The 18,188-nt window shown below is 37.0% G+C and overlaps 1 protein-coding gene across 2 annotated transcripts; it reads left to right on the top strand.

Annotated features, from left to right (window-relative positions):
• The first annotated feature begins 462 nt into the window (after positions 1-462).
• On the top strand, positions 463-17,176 carry rbbp5 (retinoblastoma binding protein 5). 2 transcript variants are annotated; one of them, XM_056447761.1, is made up of 14 exons: positions 463-610; positions 905-930; positions 4,534-4,706; positions 4,846-4,986; positions 7,321-7,483; positions 8,175-8,284; positions 9,874-9,993; positions 10,288-10,441; positions 10,777-10,848; positions 10,942-11,059; positions 11,354-11,423; positions 11,998-12,239; positions 13,911-13,988; positions 16,815-17,176. In XM_056447761.1, exons 1-14 carry the CDS (start codon positions 592-594, stop codon positions 16,865-16,867), a joined length of 1,539 nt encoding a protein of 512 aa, XP_056303736.1. In that variant the 5' UTR covers positions 463-591; the 3' UTR covers positions 16,868-17,176. The 2 variants fall into 2 exon arrangements, with proteins under 2 accessions (XP_056303736.1, XP_056303735.1); XM_056447760.1 differs by having other exon boundaries at positions 13,911-14,057.
• Positions 17,177-18,188: the final 1,012 nt, after the last annotated feature.

Here is an 18,188-nt window from a genome sequence, read left to right as displayed (position 1 = left end):
ACATCCATGCTGTAAAAGGAACCTTATAAAATAAACTGAAAATAGTCACATTAAGCTTTCACCGGAAGATTATGATTAGCTGGAAAACACTGTGCACATGGCGCATTTATGCTGATCTTTTAAATTAAAGAACAATAGCATATAACATTTTACAGTGAAAAGTATAGATGCCAAGGGGAGTTAAGTATAAACAAAATATAAACATATAAACATTTAACAGTTTAATACATTATAAAAATAATACATTTTAAAGTGCATAAGGCTTTCTTGTTTAGACAGTCTCTGATACTGGTAATATATAAGCACATTTCAGGTAACAAAATCATATAATTATGTTTCCTGTTAGTGAATTTACATTTATGAAAGCAAAATTTAGTTCTGACAGTTTATTTTTGTGTAAATGTTACGGTCAGTCTGCTGTTTTCGCTCAGGCGCGCCCCGGGCGCTTTGTTTTGGGGTCCTTCATCGCAGCTCCGCGCCAGTCGCGCAGCAGTGTTTCATCGGGAGTGTTTGGATATTCTGAATCTTCGCATATTTTTGGTTTTATATCTGTTTATTTCCGCGCGTTTCTGTGTTCGTGGAGCCGCAGAGATGAATCTGGAGTTGCTCGGTGAGCTCTGCTGTTATGAGTCTGCTAGCTGCGTGCTAACACCTGCTAGCGCTGCGTTTAGCATCAACACAAACTTTACCGAACAATAATAATGTTTAACTGCAGCTGTAATAATTATATTAAACATTCAGGACTCTATTAGATATATACGACATTTAGATCTCTTCTGATGTGAACTGTCAGATTCGTAAACATTCATATTTATAAAATGATGTCTGTGTATAGTAATTTCCCTTTAATAATGCCGTAAAATAACGTTATAAGTTATTAAATCTGTCATTTTCTGTCTTACAGAGTCGTTCGGGCAGAATTATCCAGAGGTACTGTAAATACACATTACACATGTATTCAATAAATGCGCAATGACTGGGGGTGTAACGCATCACAACCGATTCAGAGCACACGTGACCTGCGGATTAATAACGTTTATACTTTACTAAATCTATAAGGATCACAGAGAGATGGCCTCTAGTGTCACTCAAATCACATGTATGAAAGCGTTCAGGCTTTCCTGTAAAATATAATGCTGACGGAAGAAGTTGTGGTGGGTTATTGGGGATGTGGTGGGTTTCTCCGGTTATTAAAGGTGTTTTCTTTCACTTCTTGTTTAGCCTGCATTAATGCATACAGCGTAATTCAGCTGCACGATTAATCATTCAAAGATCGGGATCTCAACACCCACGCAACATATTAATAATAAAATTCCTTACATTTATATAGCACTTTTCTTGACACCTAAAGCGCTTTTACACACAATGGGGGGAATCTCCTCATCCACCACCAGTGTGCAGCATCCACCTGGATGACATGACGGCAGACATATTGCGCCAGACCACACACCACCTGATTGGTGGAGAGAAGACAGAGTGATGAAGCCAATAATGATATGGGGATGGTTAGGAAGCCATGATCGACAGAGGCCAGTGGGCAAATTCTGGGATTTTTCACGACCACAGAGAGTCAGGGCCTCGGTTTAACGTCTCATCCGAAAGACAGCGCTCACTGAGCAGTATAGAGTCCCCTTCACTATACTGGGGCATTAGGACTCACACAGACCGCAAGTTAAGCGCCCCCTGCTGGCGTCACTAACACCACTTCCGGCAGCAACCTAGCTTTCACATGTTGTCTTCCATCCAGGTACTGACCAGGCGCAGCCCTGCTTAGCTTCAGCGGGCGACCATGTAAGAGTTACAGAGAGCTAGCTGCCAGCAATCAATTATAAATGATACTGATTTGCATTCAAATCTGAAAATGCAAAAATCAAGAAAGAGATCGAGTCTTCAGTCTTTTGAGTTAGTTATGAAGTTACAAACAGTCAAATAACACAGAAGTACTGGGAGAACAGTTTATAGTTTAGATAAAACAACTGATGTTTATGGTAAAGCCTGGTTTATACTTCTTTGTCGAGTATCCGGCGTGACCAACCCACGGCGCATGCAATACGCGTAGCCATGCATTTATACTTCTGCACACTGTGTGTGTTGCTCTGCAATAAACTTCAGTAACACTAGCTGGCAGCAGGTGTTTATGTTCCTCTGTGTCGAGTTTCTTCGTTGGTGTTTTGCTTTTTCCGAACTCTTCCTTTATGTACAAGTGGCTCAAACTCGCTCGTTTTGAGGCGGGAACGTTGCGACGCGTTACATTTTTTGAGAAGTGCGCGTCAGCGTAGCTGGTGAGGGCTATGTGACCATGCGTAGGCTGTGCCGGAGCTTCACGCAGAAGTCTAAATCAACCTTAAGCCGCATTTAACTTTATGCTCAAAAATAAAAGTTGTAGACAGCAATTACACTATTTTACCAGTAGGTGGCGACAACCGGCCATCAAAAATATGCCACTGAATAATTCTTCAAAAGTGATCATCTAGCAATGAAACATGAAGTTTAATGAGTGAATAACTCAATCATTTATTGAAGCAATTGTTGTACAAATGATAATGTTAGATTTCTACATTTAGCGTTATCAGCAACAGTAGTAGTAACACTGAATATTTCACAGTTTATTTCTATTCAGCTGATGATTTATTTTTAATAAAATTACAGGTTCAAAATTCTGTGTGTTAAAACCAAAAGTTTCTTGTGGTATTGTTTTCGTTATAAATGGAAAGTGTAGGGATATTACAGTTTAAACCCAAAAATGAGCAGTCTGTCAGATAACGAAGAGCCGGAGTCAGATTCAATTAAAAAGAAAGTTTACTGAAAATAATTTACAGTTTCATCAGCAGAAGCCAGCTTCAACACTCGCAGTTAGTTCATAGACCGCTCCGCTTACAATCACAAATCAACAACATATATACTCTCACATCACGTCATTAACTGCATCACACATATAGGTGATCTCACCTGATTGGTTAAAGCACAGATAGACTAGGACAATTTCCACGTGGGTGCGTGCATACAATTCTGAACAGCATCTCGATATCTCAAGCAAGCAAACGTCAGACATCTACTAGACTGTTTAGAGCTGACCTCAGACCTGTGAAAAGGATCCACAATCGAATAGAACACACCACACACACTCAAAGTACAATCTGTCTCTTACCCAAGGCTGAGTGTACCCTCAGCCGTCTTTATCAAAACAGGGTAAAAAAGGGTATAAACTACATTCAAGCGGCTATATTCTCACTACACAAAGTATATCGTGAATAAAAAGGCAAATCACTTTAAACAGAATTAACATATAATCATATCAAAATATCAAAATCAAAATAATATCAAAATCACTATAGACAGTATTAACACATAGCAAAACAAATAAGAAAACAAATGTTTTCAATCATCAGGCCTTTCAGTTCCACTCGAGGTCTCCATGACCTCTGACCTGGTTTGATGGCTCCTGAAAATGGAGTTACAAAGAGACAGGCGAATGCACTGAACATTCTTATATTATATTAAGCAATTAACTTATTATTCATTAAAAAATCATTTTAAGATTAATTACTGATTCAAATAATCATATTAATAATGAGAAAAGGATAACGTTGATGATCCATGCTGGGACTGATTGGAAGGCAGAAATCCGAATCCATCAAAAGCGAATGACGTTTGTCTCCTCCCCTTTTTGGCTGATCTGAAAAAATGTTCAGATCCGTGACTAAAAAAAACTATAATGTGATCCGAACTGTGAAATCTGTGATCCGTTACACCACTAGCAATTACTATTGAAACTGAATTTACATATTATGAATATTGTTGTGCGTATATTATATACTACGTTTCATTGTTGTATGCAGTGTTGTGGGTGATTAGGTGCTTTAATTAAATTACTTTTCTCCTGAGAAATAAAGTAAAGGGTTGCTTTTCATTTCTAGGTGTTTTAATTACACTTTTAACATATTTGGCTTAAATCCCGTACATAAACGCAACAGTTCTGTGTAGATAAATTCAGAAAAGCAGAGAAATATACTGTATAATTTGCAGAATGATTCTATCTTTAAATTAAAAGACCTTTATATTCATTTATGCTAAAGAAAATAGATTGAGAAACTACTTGATGATAAAATAGGGTGCTGTTTGACTGAAATGTAAAGAATTAATCAAGAGTTTAATATTTGTGTGTTGAGATTTATGTTAATTAAATTAAAATTAAATTGCAATTTCAATGATGTAACTGGTAATTAAATACTTTTTTGAAGTAACTTATGAAACACTGATTACTGATGTGTACTTAAATGATAAATAATATATTTATGGTTATATACATTTATGAATAATTCAACATTTTTTGTAAAATATACTTTTTAAAAATAATAATGTGTCTATTTATGTGCTTCCTTGGTCTTACGGTTAATTTATTAAATATTTTGCATATTTTTGTATAATATTATTTAAAAGTAATAAGTTTGAAGTGCTTTTGGTGAAAAGTGTGTGTGTAAATCGTAGTTGGCGCGTGTGTGTACATATACGTGTGTGTGTGTGTGCGCGCAGGAGGCTGATGGGACTCTGGACTGCATCAGTATGGCTCTGACCTGTACGTTTAACCGCTGGGGGACGCTGCTCGCTGTCGGCTGCAATGATGGACGCATCGTTATCTGGGACTTCCTGACCAGAGGAATCGCCAAAATCATCAGCGCACACATACACCCTGTGTGCTCACTCAGGTACACACACATGCACAATACACACACACACACACACACACACACCATCTGCTCTTTCAGTTTCTCACAGAAATATTTAGTATGTGAGTCTGTATTTGCTCTGATGTGACCGTGTGTGCCTGTGTGTGTGTTCCTGCAGTTGGAGTCGGGATGGTCATAAGCTGGTCAGCGCCTCCACTGATAATATCGTCTCTCAGTGGGACGTCCTTACAGGAGACTGTGACCAGCGCTTCCGCTTCCCCTCTCCCATCCTCAAGCTTCAGTACCACCCCCGAGACATGTGAGTGATGTCACTTCCTCTCGCACCCGTCAACCACCCAGCCCACTTTACATTGTTTTTATACGTCGCTAGGTAACATGAAAAGATGCCGAATTGCAGCCTCGGTGTGTGTACCCTCATAGAAACTAATGTTTGCAGTTCTAAAAGCTGCGGTGGTCTTATATGTCTATTAATGACTTTTGTGCTGTTTTGCAAATTACTTTTAGATTACTTATGTAGATTACTTTTGTGCTGTATTATGTTACTTTTAGATTACATTAAGATTACTGTTCTGCTCTTGTAGATTACTTTTAGGTTACTTTTGTGCTCTTTTGTAGATTACTTTTGTAGGTTACTTAGATTAATTTGGTGCCATTTTTGTAGATTACTTTTGTTGATTACTTTTGTGCTGTTTTATATTACTTTTAGATTACATTTAGATTACATTAAGATTACTTGTGCTCTTTTGTAGATTACTTTTAGATTACTTTTGTGCTCTTTTGTAAATTACTTTTGTGCAGTTTTATATTACTTTTAGATTACATTTAGATTACATTAAGATTACTTGTGCTCTTTTGTAGATTACTTAGATTAATTTGGTGCTATTTTGTAGATTACTTTTGTGCTGTTTTATATTACTTTCAGATTACATTAAGATTACTGTTGTGCTCTTTTGTAGATTACTTTTAGATAACTTTTGTAGATTACTTTTAGATTACTTTTGTGCTCTTTTGTAGATTACTTTTGTGCAGTTTTATATTACTTATATTACATTTAGATTATATTAAGATTACTTTTATTCTCTTTTGTAGAATACTTTTAGATTACTTTTGTGCTCTTTTGTAAATTACTTTTGTGCAGTTTTATATTACTTATATTACATTTAGATTATATTAAGATTACTTTTATTCTCTTTTGTAGATTACTTTTAGATTACTTTTGTGCTCTTTTGTAAATTACTTTTGTGCAGTTTTATATTACTTATATTACATTTAGATTATATTAAGATTACTTTTATTCTTTTTTGTAGATTACTTTTAGATTACTTTTGTGCTCTTTTGTAAATTACTTTTGTGCAGTTTTATATTACTTGTATTACATTTAGATTATATTAAGATTACTTTTATTCTCTTTTGTAGATTACTTTTAGATTACTTTTGTGCTCTTTTGTAAATTACTTTTGTGCAGTTTTATATTACTTATATTACATTTAGATTATATTAAGATTACTTTTATTCTCTTTTGTAGAGTACTTTTAGATTACATGTGCTCTTTTGTAGATTACTTTTGTGCAGTTTTATATTACTTGTATTACATTTCGATTATATTAAGATTATTTTATTCTCTTTTGTAGAATACTTTTAGATTACTTGTGCTCTTTTGTAGATTACTTTTAGACTACTTTTGTATATTACTTTTGTGCTCTTGTAGATTACTTTTGTGCAGTTTTATATTACTTATATTACATTTAGATTATATTAAGATTACTTTTATTCTCTTTTGCAGATTACTTTTAGATTACTTTTGTGCTTATTTGTAAATTGCTTTTAGATTACTTTTGTGCTCTTTTGTAGTTTGCTTTTAGATTACTTTTGTATATTACTTTAAGGATTAAATATAGATTACTATATTGCATCTGTTATTTTAGTAAACAAAGACTTGGTCAACACATTTTCGTTATGTAAAAATAAAATTCACAATAAATGATGAACTAAAACTGACTGTAAAGAACAACAGTCACAGAAAAACGAACTGAAAATAAAATAACAATTTGCAAACATAAATAATAATTTTCATAATTAATAAGCACTCATTCTGTGACTGTTTAAAGAAACACCAGTCAATGGTGCTTTTACACTAAACACACAAACACTTTTGCTGAAAAATTGTAAAATAGGCTTGTTTAACTACATATACAGTGTGATCTTTAGTATAAAGAAGGTTGTGTTCATCATTTTTACTTTTATTCTTCACATTTGTGTGGTTTTGGCTTCAGTATCTGTTTAAACTTTCATTTCGTTGCTATCACTCAGATTTGAATGTAAGCTGTGCAAACACTACACTGCTCTGGACGTGTTCTGTTCACTCTGATGAACAACAATTACTAAAATTAAATATATAAAACTAAATAGAAATATGTTCACCATATAAAATGAAACTAAAACTACTTAATAAAATGAACAATAACTAAACTGAAATGGACAGCAAATGTAAAAATATTATTGAAATAAAACCAAACTTAATAATGCAGAACTATAATAATCTTATGTAATAAACTGTAATAATAAAGTGCAACCCACTTTAGTTTCTGCAGCAGAGACTGACTGACTGACTGACTGAGTGTGTGTGTTTCAGGAATAAGGTTCTGGTGTGTCCCATGAAGTCTGCGCCGGTCCTACTCACGCTGTCCGACTCCAAACACGTGGTTCTGCCCGTGGATGACGACTCAGATCTGAATGTTGTGGCGGCGTTTGACCGACGCGGAGAGTATATTTACACCGGCAACGCCAAGGGGAAGGTCAGAGAGAGAGTGTGTGTTAATGTATATGTGTGTGTGCCAGAGCTGGATGGATTACTTATGATAGATTACAGTTACTGATTACAAATTACATTACCAAAATGTGGAATCTAAGAGAGATTACATTTAGATTACTTTTGTGCTCTTGTAGTTTGCTTTTTTAGCTGGATTAAGATCGGAGGGGTCGGATGGAGATCACAATCTTTTTTCGAATAATCGTGCAGCTCTACTCCCATTATAAATAAAATGTAACCCTGTAATCCATAAAAGTAACTGTAGTCTGTTTATGAGTGTTGTAAAAAGTAGTTTACTCCAATAATGAGTGCTTGATGACTGGAAACTGATTACATAGTCCACATAACATATAATCCATCACTGACCTTCTCAGATATGTGTGTTTGAGAGAGTTTGAGGGCATTTAAGTGTGTTTGAGTGCAATTGTGTGTGTATATATATATATATATATATATATATATATATATATATATATATATATATATATATATATATGTATATATATATATATATATGTATATATATATATATATATATATATATATGTATATATATATATATATATATATATATATGTATGTGTGTGTGTGTGTATATATATATGTATATGTGTGTGTGTGTGTGTGTGTGTGTGTGTGTATATATGTGTGTGCCGTTAACTTGTGTTTCTCTCCAGATTCTTGTTCTAAACACGGACACTCAGGATCTGGTGGCGTCCTTCAGAGTGACCACAGGAACCAGTAACACCACCGCCATCAAGTCCATCGAGTTCGCTCGCAAGGGCAGGTCAGACATTATTACCCACAGTTCCACACCACCTCCATGTGCATATATATATATATATACAGTAGATTATAGTGTGTAAACCTACTGTGTTTACTGTGAGCTGAGGGATGATTTTGAGTTTCTCAGAGGTATCAAGATAAGTGTGCAAAGGTCTCTCTCTCTCTCTCTCTCCCTCTTTCTCACGCACACACACTCCACATAAAAGTCAGAAACTAACCTTTGTTTGCATTGTAACTGATGATCAACAGTAAAATTACCCCTCTTAATCCCAACAGCGAAAAACAGCAACAATCAAGACTGCATGATTATATGCTGTCATGGCTTTGCAGTCAATAAGTGTCATTATAATGGAAGTCAATGGGGCCAAAAGAGTCCCCAACATAACCAAAGGGGAGTCAATCTGCCTACAGTGTGTTGTTGAGTTTTTGAACATTTTCAAAGCAGCTGAGGTCAAATTAAGACTCAAAATCAGCCCAGAGTGGATGAAAACGACCCAACAGCACACATGGGGTGACAGTAATGTAATAATGTGCACCGTTGTGAAGCTGCTCTGGAACGATTATTATAGTGAAAAGCTCTCTACAAATAAACCTGGACTGAACTGCAGGAGTGATCTGCTTTAAAGATGAAAAGTGTGTTTGATGCTGTGTATTTGGTGTGTATTTGATGATGGTGTGTGTTGTGTCGTTGGTGTGTATTTGATGGTGTGTTTGGTGGGTATTTGATGGTGTGTGTGTTGTGTCATTGGTGTGTATTTGATGGTGTGTGTTTGGTGTGTATTTGATGGTGTGTTTGGTGTAAGTTTGACGGTGTGTGTTGTTTGTTTGGTGTGTATTTGATGGTGTGTGTTTGGTGTGTATTTGATTGGGAGTTTGGTGTAAGTTTGATGGTGTGTGTTGTTTGTTTGGTGTGTATTTGATGGTGTGTTTGGTGTAAGTTTGGTGGTGTGTGTCGTGTGTTTGGTGTGTATTTGATGGTGTGTTTGGTGGTGTGTATTGTGTGTTTGGTGTGTATTTGATGGTGTGTTTGGTGTATGTTTGATGGTGTGTGTTGTGTCGTTGGTGTGTATTTGATGGTGTGTGTCATGTCTTTGGTGGGTATTTGATGGTGTGTGTTTGGTGTGTATTTGATGGTGTGTGTCGTGTGTTTGGTGTGTATTTGATGGTGTGTTTGGTGTAAGTTTGGTGGTGTGTGTCGTGTGTTTGGTGTGTATTTGATGGTGTGTTTGGTGTGTATTTGATGGTGTGTTTGGTGTAAGTTTCACGGTGTGTGTTTGGTGTGTATTTGATGGTGTGTTTGGTGTAAGTTTGACGGTGTGTGTGGTGTGTGTGGTGTGTAAGTGATGGTGTGTGTTTGGTATGTATTTGATGGTGTGTTTGGTGTGTATTTGATGGTGTGTTTGGTGTGTATTTGATGGTGTGTTTGGTGTGTGTTTGATGGTGTGTATTTGATAGTGTGTGTTGTGTCATTGGTGTGTATTTGATGGTGTGTTTGGTGTGTGTTGTGTATTTGATGGTGTGTTTGGTGTGTGTTTGATGGTGTGTTGTGTCATTGGTGTGTGTTTGATGGTGTGTGTTGTGTGCCTGCAGTTGTTTCCTCATCAACACAGCGGATCGAATCATTCGGGTTTACGACGGCCGAGAGATCCTGACCTGCGGCAGAGACGGAGAGCCCGAGCCTATGCAGAAACTGCAGGACCTGGTCAACAGGTGTGTGTGTGTGTGTGTGTGTGTGTGTGTTACCATGAGTGAGTGAGTGAGTGAGTGTGTGTGTGAGAGAGAGAGTGTTAGTGAGCATGTGTGTGTATCTGTGTGTGTGTTGGCGTGTCTATGTCATTCTGTGTTAGTGTGTGTGTCGTTTGTGTGTGAGTGCAGGCGTGTGTGTGTTAGTGTGTGTCTGTGTGTGTTTGACAGTCAGAAATAGCTATAGTATATATATATATAAATTACAGTGTAATTTGCAAAATAATACTAACGTGTGTGTGTGTGTGTGTGTGCGTGCAGGACGCCGTGGAAGCGCTGCTGTTTCTCCGGTGACGGCGAGTATATCGTGGCGGGTTCTGCACGTCAGCATGCGCTCTACATCTGGGAGAAGAGCATCGGCAATCTGGTGAAGATCCTGCACGGCACACGAGGAGAACTGCTGCTGGACGTAGCGGTGAGGCTAATGCTAACGCTAACGTGTGTGTGTGTGTGTGTGTGTCAGCTCAGAACCAGTGTGTGGGCATGTGTGTGTTGTGTGTTTTTCTGTGTGGGTGTGTGCTTGTTTGTGTATTGGTGTGTGCGTGTGTGTGTGTGTGTGTGTGTGTGTTTGTTTCTATGTGTGTCTGTGTTTTTGTCTGTGTGTGTGTGCACACATTTGTGATTGTGTTGGTGTGTGTGTGTTTTTCTATGTTTGTGCGTGTGTTCATATGTCTGTGTGTGTGTGTGTGTGCACGCATATGTGTTGGTCTGTGTGTTTGTTTATATTTGTGTGTGTGTGTGTGTTTGCAGTGGCACCCGGTGCGGCCCATCATTGCCTCCATCTCCAGCGGTGTGGTCTCCATATGGGCTCAGAACCAAGTGGTGAGAAAATCAAACCAATCAGACTGTAACGTGTAACTGTAACACAGAGCGTTACACGCAGTGTGTGTGTGTGTGTGTGTGTGTGTCTTGCAGGAGAACTGGAGCGCTTTCGCACCGGATTTTAAAGAGCTGGACGAGAATGTGGAGTACGAGGAGAGAGAGTCAGAGTTTGACATCGAGGACGAGGACAAGAGTGAACCAGAGCAGACGGGTGAACAAACACACACACACACACACACACACATACACACACACACACACACACACATACACACACACACACACACACACACACAGACATATACACACACACAAAAACACACATACATACACATCCAAACAAATTCACACTGATCAAAATAACACACACACACAAATAAACACACTAAATCCCCCGCACACAATCGCAAACACATACACTCACACAAAAACACACCTACACACTAATACACGCACACACACATGCACACATTGACTGCTGTACCTGACTGCGTGTGTGTATCAGGAGCGGACGCAGCAGAGGACGAGGAGGTGGACGTCACATCAGTCGACCCCATTCCTGCGTTCTGCAGCAGGTCAGTGACCAATAAGCACACACACATGTGTGACCTCACAGCAAATGGCCACGCCCACACTGAATATCATTACTCCTAACCCCACCCACATCTGTTTCTCAGATTTTTATCTGTAGTTCGCGAGTGTGTTTTTCTTTCGTTCATGTTGTTTTACTTAATGATGTGGCAAAACATTTACTTTAAATTTTACACAAAGTTTTATTTATTAAATTTGATTTATTTTTAATCTTCTACCGTTTCCAATTTATATATATTTTTAATAATTATAATTTACAAAATTTCTCATAATTTTTAATAGATCCAAATGTGTTTATATTTATCTTTTTTATAGTTTGATATGAAAATGAGCTAGTTTCAGACGTGTTTTGTTTATTGATTTTGTTTGTCTGCATGTTTTAGTTTTGACGTTAAGTAAATTATTGTTATTTTTAATGTTCGATATTTGTTGTTGTTTATTTTCAAAATAGTTTTTGTTAGTTTGATCCAGGTGTAGTAGTAAATAAAACCAGCCTGCGTCTCTGGTGGCTCAGAAATGACCGGCTTTTGTAATTGTGTTTTTTTTTTTCTCGCGCAGTGACGAGGAGCTGGAAGACTATAAAGCGCTGCTGTATCTGCCGATCGCCCCGGAAGTCGAGGACCCAGAGGAGAACCCGTTCGGCCCCCCACCCGACGCCACAGCTCAGAACGCCAGCACTGACGACGGTTCCGCTCACACCGGCCCCGGAGACAAAAAACGACACCCATCAGCGGACGGAGCACCACCGAAGAAGAAGATCCGCACCACCACCATTGAGCTGCAGGGCGTCCCGAGCGACGGTTAGTGCTGCACACATACGCTGTCAAAATAAAAGTCTTTCTAAATATCAATAAAATAAACCGTTATCTGCAAAAAAGAATAGCGAATTGACACATCGTTAATAAAATGCAAATATGAGGCGATGTATCGGCCTTGGTTCAGATGCTGTCAAAATAAAAGTCCAATTTCGACAGTCATCAGCCGAGCATTAAAGCTACGTTTTTAAAACACATTACTTAAAATCTTGTGAAGCGTGACGGCCAAACAGACATTGAAAAAAAAAAATATATATATATATGTATAGAAATATATAGAAATGATTAGCCCAAAATAAATGTCTGATTCTGATATTTATTGGCCATTAAATGCTTTGTGATATATTAGCTCTGGCTCAGTTGATATCAAAATAAAAGTCCAGCTTTCGACAGTTGTCAACTCAACATAAAAGCTAGGTTTTTAAAACAAATTTTAAAAAATCTCCAATATCCTGGCCTTGGCTGAGGTGCTGTCAAAATAAAAGTGATACCGACACTAATCAGCCAAATTAAAACTGTTTAAAATTCCAATGGATGTCAAACTAAAAGTCTATATTTTGACATTTGGAGTGTCAAATATAAAAATCAGCTGATAACAATTTCGACAGGTATCAACCCAACATAAAAATGTTATTGCCGATATTTTAAACCGCTTAAGTGCTGTCAAAATAAAAGCCTCATCTCGACATTTAACATTTCGATTCTAATAATTAGTGCCCATTATTTTTAAATGTCCCAATATTTGGCAACACGTTGGCTTTGGATCAGCTGATAACAATTTCGAACATTAAAAAATTATTTCTAACAACCAAACAAAATCTTATTGCCTATTATTTAAAAATGCAAAATACAGGGCAATATGGATTTGGTGCTGTCAAAATAGCGGCACTATTTAGCCAAACAAAAAACTATTAAAAATTCTGACTGATGTCAATCTAAAAGACCAGTTTTGACATTTAGAGGTCAAACATAAAAATCAGCTGATAACAATTTCGACAGTTATCAACCTAACATAAAAATCTTATTACCAATATTTTAAATACTTTGCTTGTCTTAAGTGCTGTCAAAATAAAAGACAATCCGACACGTAACATTCTGATGCTGATATTTATCGCCTATTATTTAAAAATGTCCCAATATTTTGCAACACATTGGCTTTGGATCAGCTGATAACAATTTCAAACATTAAAAAAAATCTTAATATTTAAAAAATGCCAAATATTGAGCAACTCTGTTCTGCCATTTTTCAAAATAAAAGATTTCAAACAACCAAACACAAAACCTTATTGCCATTTATTTATTATTATTAAAAATGCCAAATATTGCACAACATTGTTGTTCTTGGATTAGGTAAATAAATATGTTGTTCTAACATTTCAAAATAAAAGTCAAAATACCAACACTTATCAGCCAAACAAAAAACTAATAGTGCATTTTTCACATTTAGAGATCAAACATAAAAATCAGCTGACAATTTTGAACATAAAAAACTAATATTTAAAAATTTTAGCAACTCTTTTCTGCCATTTTCAAAATAAAAGTCTTGATTTCAAACAATTATACACAATAGTATTTAAAAATGCCAGATACTGGTCAATATATTGGTCTTGGATTTGGTGCTGTCAAAATAAAAGTCCCTCTTTTTGTGTTTCTCAGAGGTGCACCCGCTGCTGGGCGTGAAGGGCGACAGTAAGTCGAAGAAGAAGGCGGCGGGACGACCCAAGGGATCTAAAGGTAAAGACAAAGACTCTCCGTTCAGACCCAAAGTCAGCCGGGACAGAGTAGAGGGGCTGGGGACGCCAGGTAAGACCCCCATGTGAGCTTTGACCCCTGGGTCTGGTGCGGCTTGAGCTCTGCTGTGATTGGCCGCGTCTACTTCCTGCTTGCCTTCCTGTCCTTCCTGCTCTGACCCCTGTGCTGCCTTCAATAACGCATGTGTGTGCGGACGAATGCTTCAGGTCTACTTGATGGCTCAGTCCTTCCTATCATGCCCTGCAGCAGTACGACATTCACTCCAGCTAGATGCTGAATAGACTAGAATGTTAATAAGAAACGCTGTTTATTTAATGCTACTGTAAATATAACATTACAGATTTAGATTAGGATGTTAATGTTTATCCTATTGCGCATCATTTTTTAATATTATACAGTTTTAAAATGTCTTTTTATTTGTAGTTTAGATGTTTTTATTTGTTCAAGTTCCAATTTTTGAGATTCGCAAAATAAATTTAATTAATAAATTATTTGGTTAATTTTGAGCTTTTGTTTTTCATATTGATTAATCCAGCCATTTAATTCATAACACACACACACACACACACACACACACACACACACACACACACACACACACACACACACACACACACACACACACATATACATAAACACTGGCCACTTTATTAGGTACACCTGTCCAAGTGCTCGTTAAAGCCTAGTTCACACTACAGGATTTTAAGCCTGATTTGAGCCTGATTCGGAAGTTAATGAGCTCGCCGACAGATCTAGCTGTAGTCTGAAAGAAATCTGCGGGTGCACAGCGCTCGCCAGCCTTTATATCTGAACTACTGAACAACACATCAAAGAGGCTTGCTGAAGCGTCGCCGACACCTCGCAGACGCAAATCCAATATCTAGCATGCTGAATATTCCAGAGCAGTCGGTCGACTCGACCCCACGTACGGTCAGATGTAGTGACGAGCTGCAGCCAATGAGAGAGCATATCAGCATGAGCTGAACGCCTGTGTGCTCAGGAGATCAACAGAAACGTCTGTGATTGGCCAGAATGGGCATCAATGCACTCGCTTCATTTTGCGAGCAGGAGAATGGCCAGACTGGTTCGTGTTAACGCCACAGCCTACCTGAGTATTGTTGCTGACCATGTCCATCCCTTTATGAGCACAGTGTCTCCATCTTCTGATGGCTACTTCCAGCAGGATAACGCACCATGTCATAAAGCACCAATCATCTCAGACTGGTTTACTGAACATGACAATGAGTTCACTGTACTCAAATGGCCTCCACAGTCGCCAGAGCTCAATCCAATAGAGCACCTTTGGAATGTGATGGAACGGGAGATTGGCATCATGGATGTGCAGCCGACAAATCTGCAGCAACTGTGTGATGCTATCATGTCAATATGGAGCAAAATCTCTGAGGAATATTTCCAGTAGCTTGTTGAATCTCTGACACCAAGGATTAAGGCGGTTCTGAAGGCAAAAGGGGGTCCAACCTGGCGCTAGTAAGGTGTACCTAATAAAGTGGCCGGTGAGTATATATATATATATATATATATATATGACCAATAGACCAATATCACAAGAGTAGTAGAGCGATATGTTGGCTCAACTCTGCAGACCAGTGACCATATACAGCCATATCACACCGCTACTTGTGTGATTGCATTTGTACAACAGTTCGATGGCATAATCGTGTATATATAAAAAAGAAAATCAAACAAGGAGAGTCTCAAAAACTCTAATGCACGAGGAACTACTTTCTCCCTGCTTTTAATCTGCAGTTGACGTCAGAACAGCAGAAAGCGTTGCTACTTCACAAACGTCTCTTAGAGCTAGTATTTGAATGATTCTCTAGCGTAATGTCTAAAGTGATGATAAAACAGCTGATTTTGCTCACATTTTAAGATTATCAGGCTGAACGGCATGAAATGCCATCAGTCTACAGAGATTTCCCCAGTATTTCGCTGTTGCAATATATAATATAATATAATAATATAATATAATGTATAAATACAGCCGTACAAAATACAACAGAGAGAGATCGACTTAGAATGCCACTTACCTGTTCTGTAATGATTTCTTCAGTTGTGGTTTGAAATTACGCTGGGTTTTCCTTCTCTAAGGGCTTATTATGCGGTCTCTGTCGCCATCTTGTGGCGGAACGTCAACCGTCTTTGCTCTGCTCAATGACAGGCTAATATGGCGGATGATGCACTAAATCTCTAAAATTATAAATATTTAAAATAGGCACTATCCTTATAAATAAACTGCATAGTTGCGATCTAAACAACTACATTCTCGCCTGAAAAAGCCTCAATAGTTCATTGTTATCTTTATAAATTATCACCGTTGCCACTTTTTTATTTACATTTATTTATTTTTTTGTCCGTATTTTTTACCTCTCTTGTGTGAATTTCCATTGCGGCGGACCAAATCATTCCCATAAATGCCCTGCAACAACAACTTGTATTTGTTTTGTTTCTGTTTCATATACTAAAACTCACCTAACATTATTTTATTTCTATGAAAATAGTTTACAACGCAAATTTACATATATTTTTTAAAATTCAAAAGAAGAAATTTACGTCGTACAGTTCAGAGCGTTGTTATTTCTGTCTTCTTTTAAAGCACAATAATGATTTACTTACAAATAATGCAAATTTGTAATAAATGCATTTTTGCTTTGTGTTGCTTTGCTGTTTGGGCTTAATGTTGACCTGAAGGATTTAAAAATGTGTTTTATTTATTATATTAATATATATTAAAAAAAGTTTTACATTCTGACATTTGAGTTTTTACCAAATGCTTTTTTTTTTTTTAAGGAAATCTGGTTGCAGCGGTGTACAAACAGCACGAGGTGCAGGGTCTGGAATGAAGCTGAAGGCCATTGGCGCCCCCTGTTTGAGTGGATGAATGACTTTTTATGAACTCTATGGACTGGAATTGTTGTATTATTTCAGAAGGACTTTAACGCCACAACCGATTGTACGGTTTCCACACATAGAGAGAGTGACAGAAAGAAGGAAGCATGTTTTTTTTATTATTTTATATCTAGAATAGATGGATCTGTCTCAGTCTGCAAGCACTAGTTGGGTCATAGATGTATTTGTTTTGTGTTTTTTTTTCTGTGAGCTCTCTTGACTGGTCTTTTTTTTTATAAATATTAAAACAGTTTGTTTTTTGATACTGTGTTAATTGTTTTTTTTTTTTTTTGGAGTAAATTGACATTTTATCATTTTGGACATCGGGTTCCTAGAAGGGATACAGCTGTGGGCGGTAGTTAACGATAATTAATTAATAAACATCTACCCCAACAAAAAAACACAACTATCAAATTAATTTAAAAACTGTTGTTATATCAGTGTTAATATTTTTTTTATTAAATTACCCATAATTGTATTTTATTCACGTCTAGCCCTACCCTGAACTCTTAACCCAACCTGCACAGTAATGTGAAAACTAATTACACAGAGTATTATTTATAATATTAATTAAATTACCCATTAATTGTATTCTATTAAAGCCTACCCAACCCTCACAGTAATGTAAAAATAGTAATTGTTGTACAATGTCACAAAAATTATGCTATTGATGTGATTATCTGCAGCTGTATCCCTTCTAGACTTTACCTGGAGATCGTGAGCTAAAACCGGCGCGAAATGCCTCCATTTTGTTGTGGCGGTTTCCCGCGTCCGTCCAGCAGATGGCGTCAGTGACGCGCGAATGAAGGAGAGCGAAGAGAAAGGCATTTTTCTGATATTCGGTTCCATTTTGTGCTTTTCTACTGTTGGTTTCCATTTTGTGTTTCTGTTTTTTATTCAAAATATCTGAAGTGAAGAAAATCAGCCAAAAGTCAGTCAACTTTTGAGAAACATCCAGTCCCGGCTGTGGAGTCATCATTGAGTTCAGGTAAATCCCTGTCAGACTCGAAAACAGCACCAACTCACTTCATATAAGAGCTAACTGTGTCAAAATTAAGATAAACATGAATTAAGATGACGTCTTTTACAAATTATTGAAGGCAAACAAAGGAAAATATAGAAAAACATTGTGAGTTTTAAGTTTGTAGAAGGAGTGTGTGCTATTTTTCATCTGTAACGATATTGTAATTTGTTTTATTTATTTAGGCTGTTTAGCAATGTTTGTATTCTTTATAAAGGTTCAGTAAAATTACACAATGCCGTTTTCCTGAATGC

Source organism: Danio aesculapii, chromosome 22 (genome assembly GCF_903798145.1).
Source record: "Danio aesculapii chromosome 22, fDanAes4.1, whole genome shotgun sequence".
NCBI lineage: Eukaryota > Metazoa > Chordata > Actinopteri > Cypriniformes > Danionidae > Danio > Danio aesculapii.
This window is presented reverse-complemented; position numbering and strand designations above follow the sequence as displayed.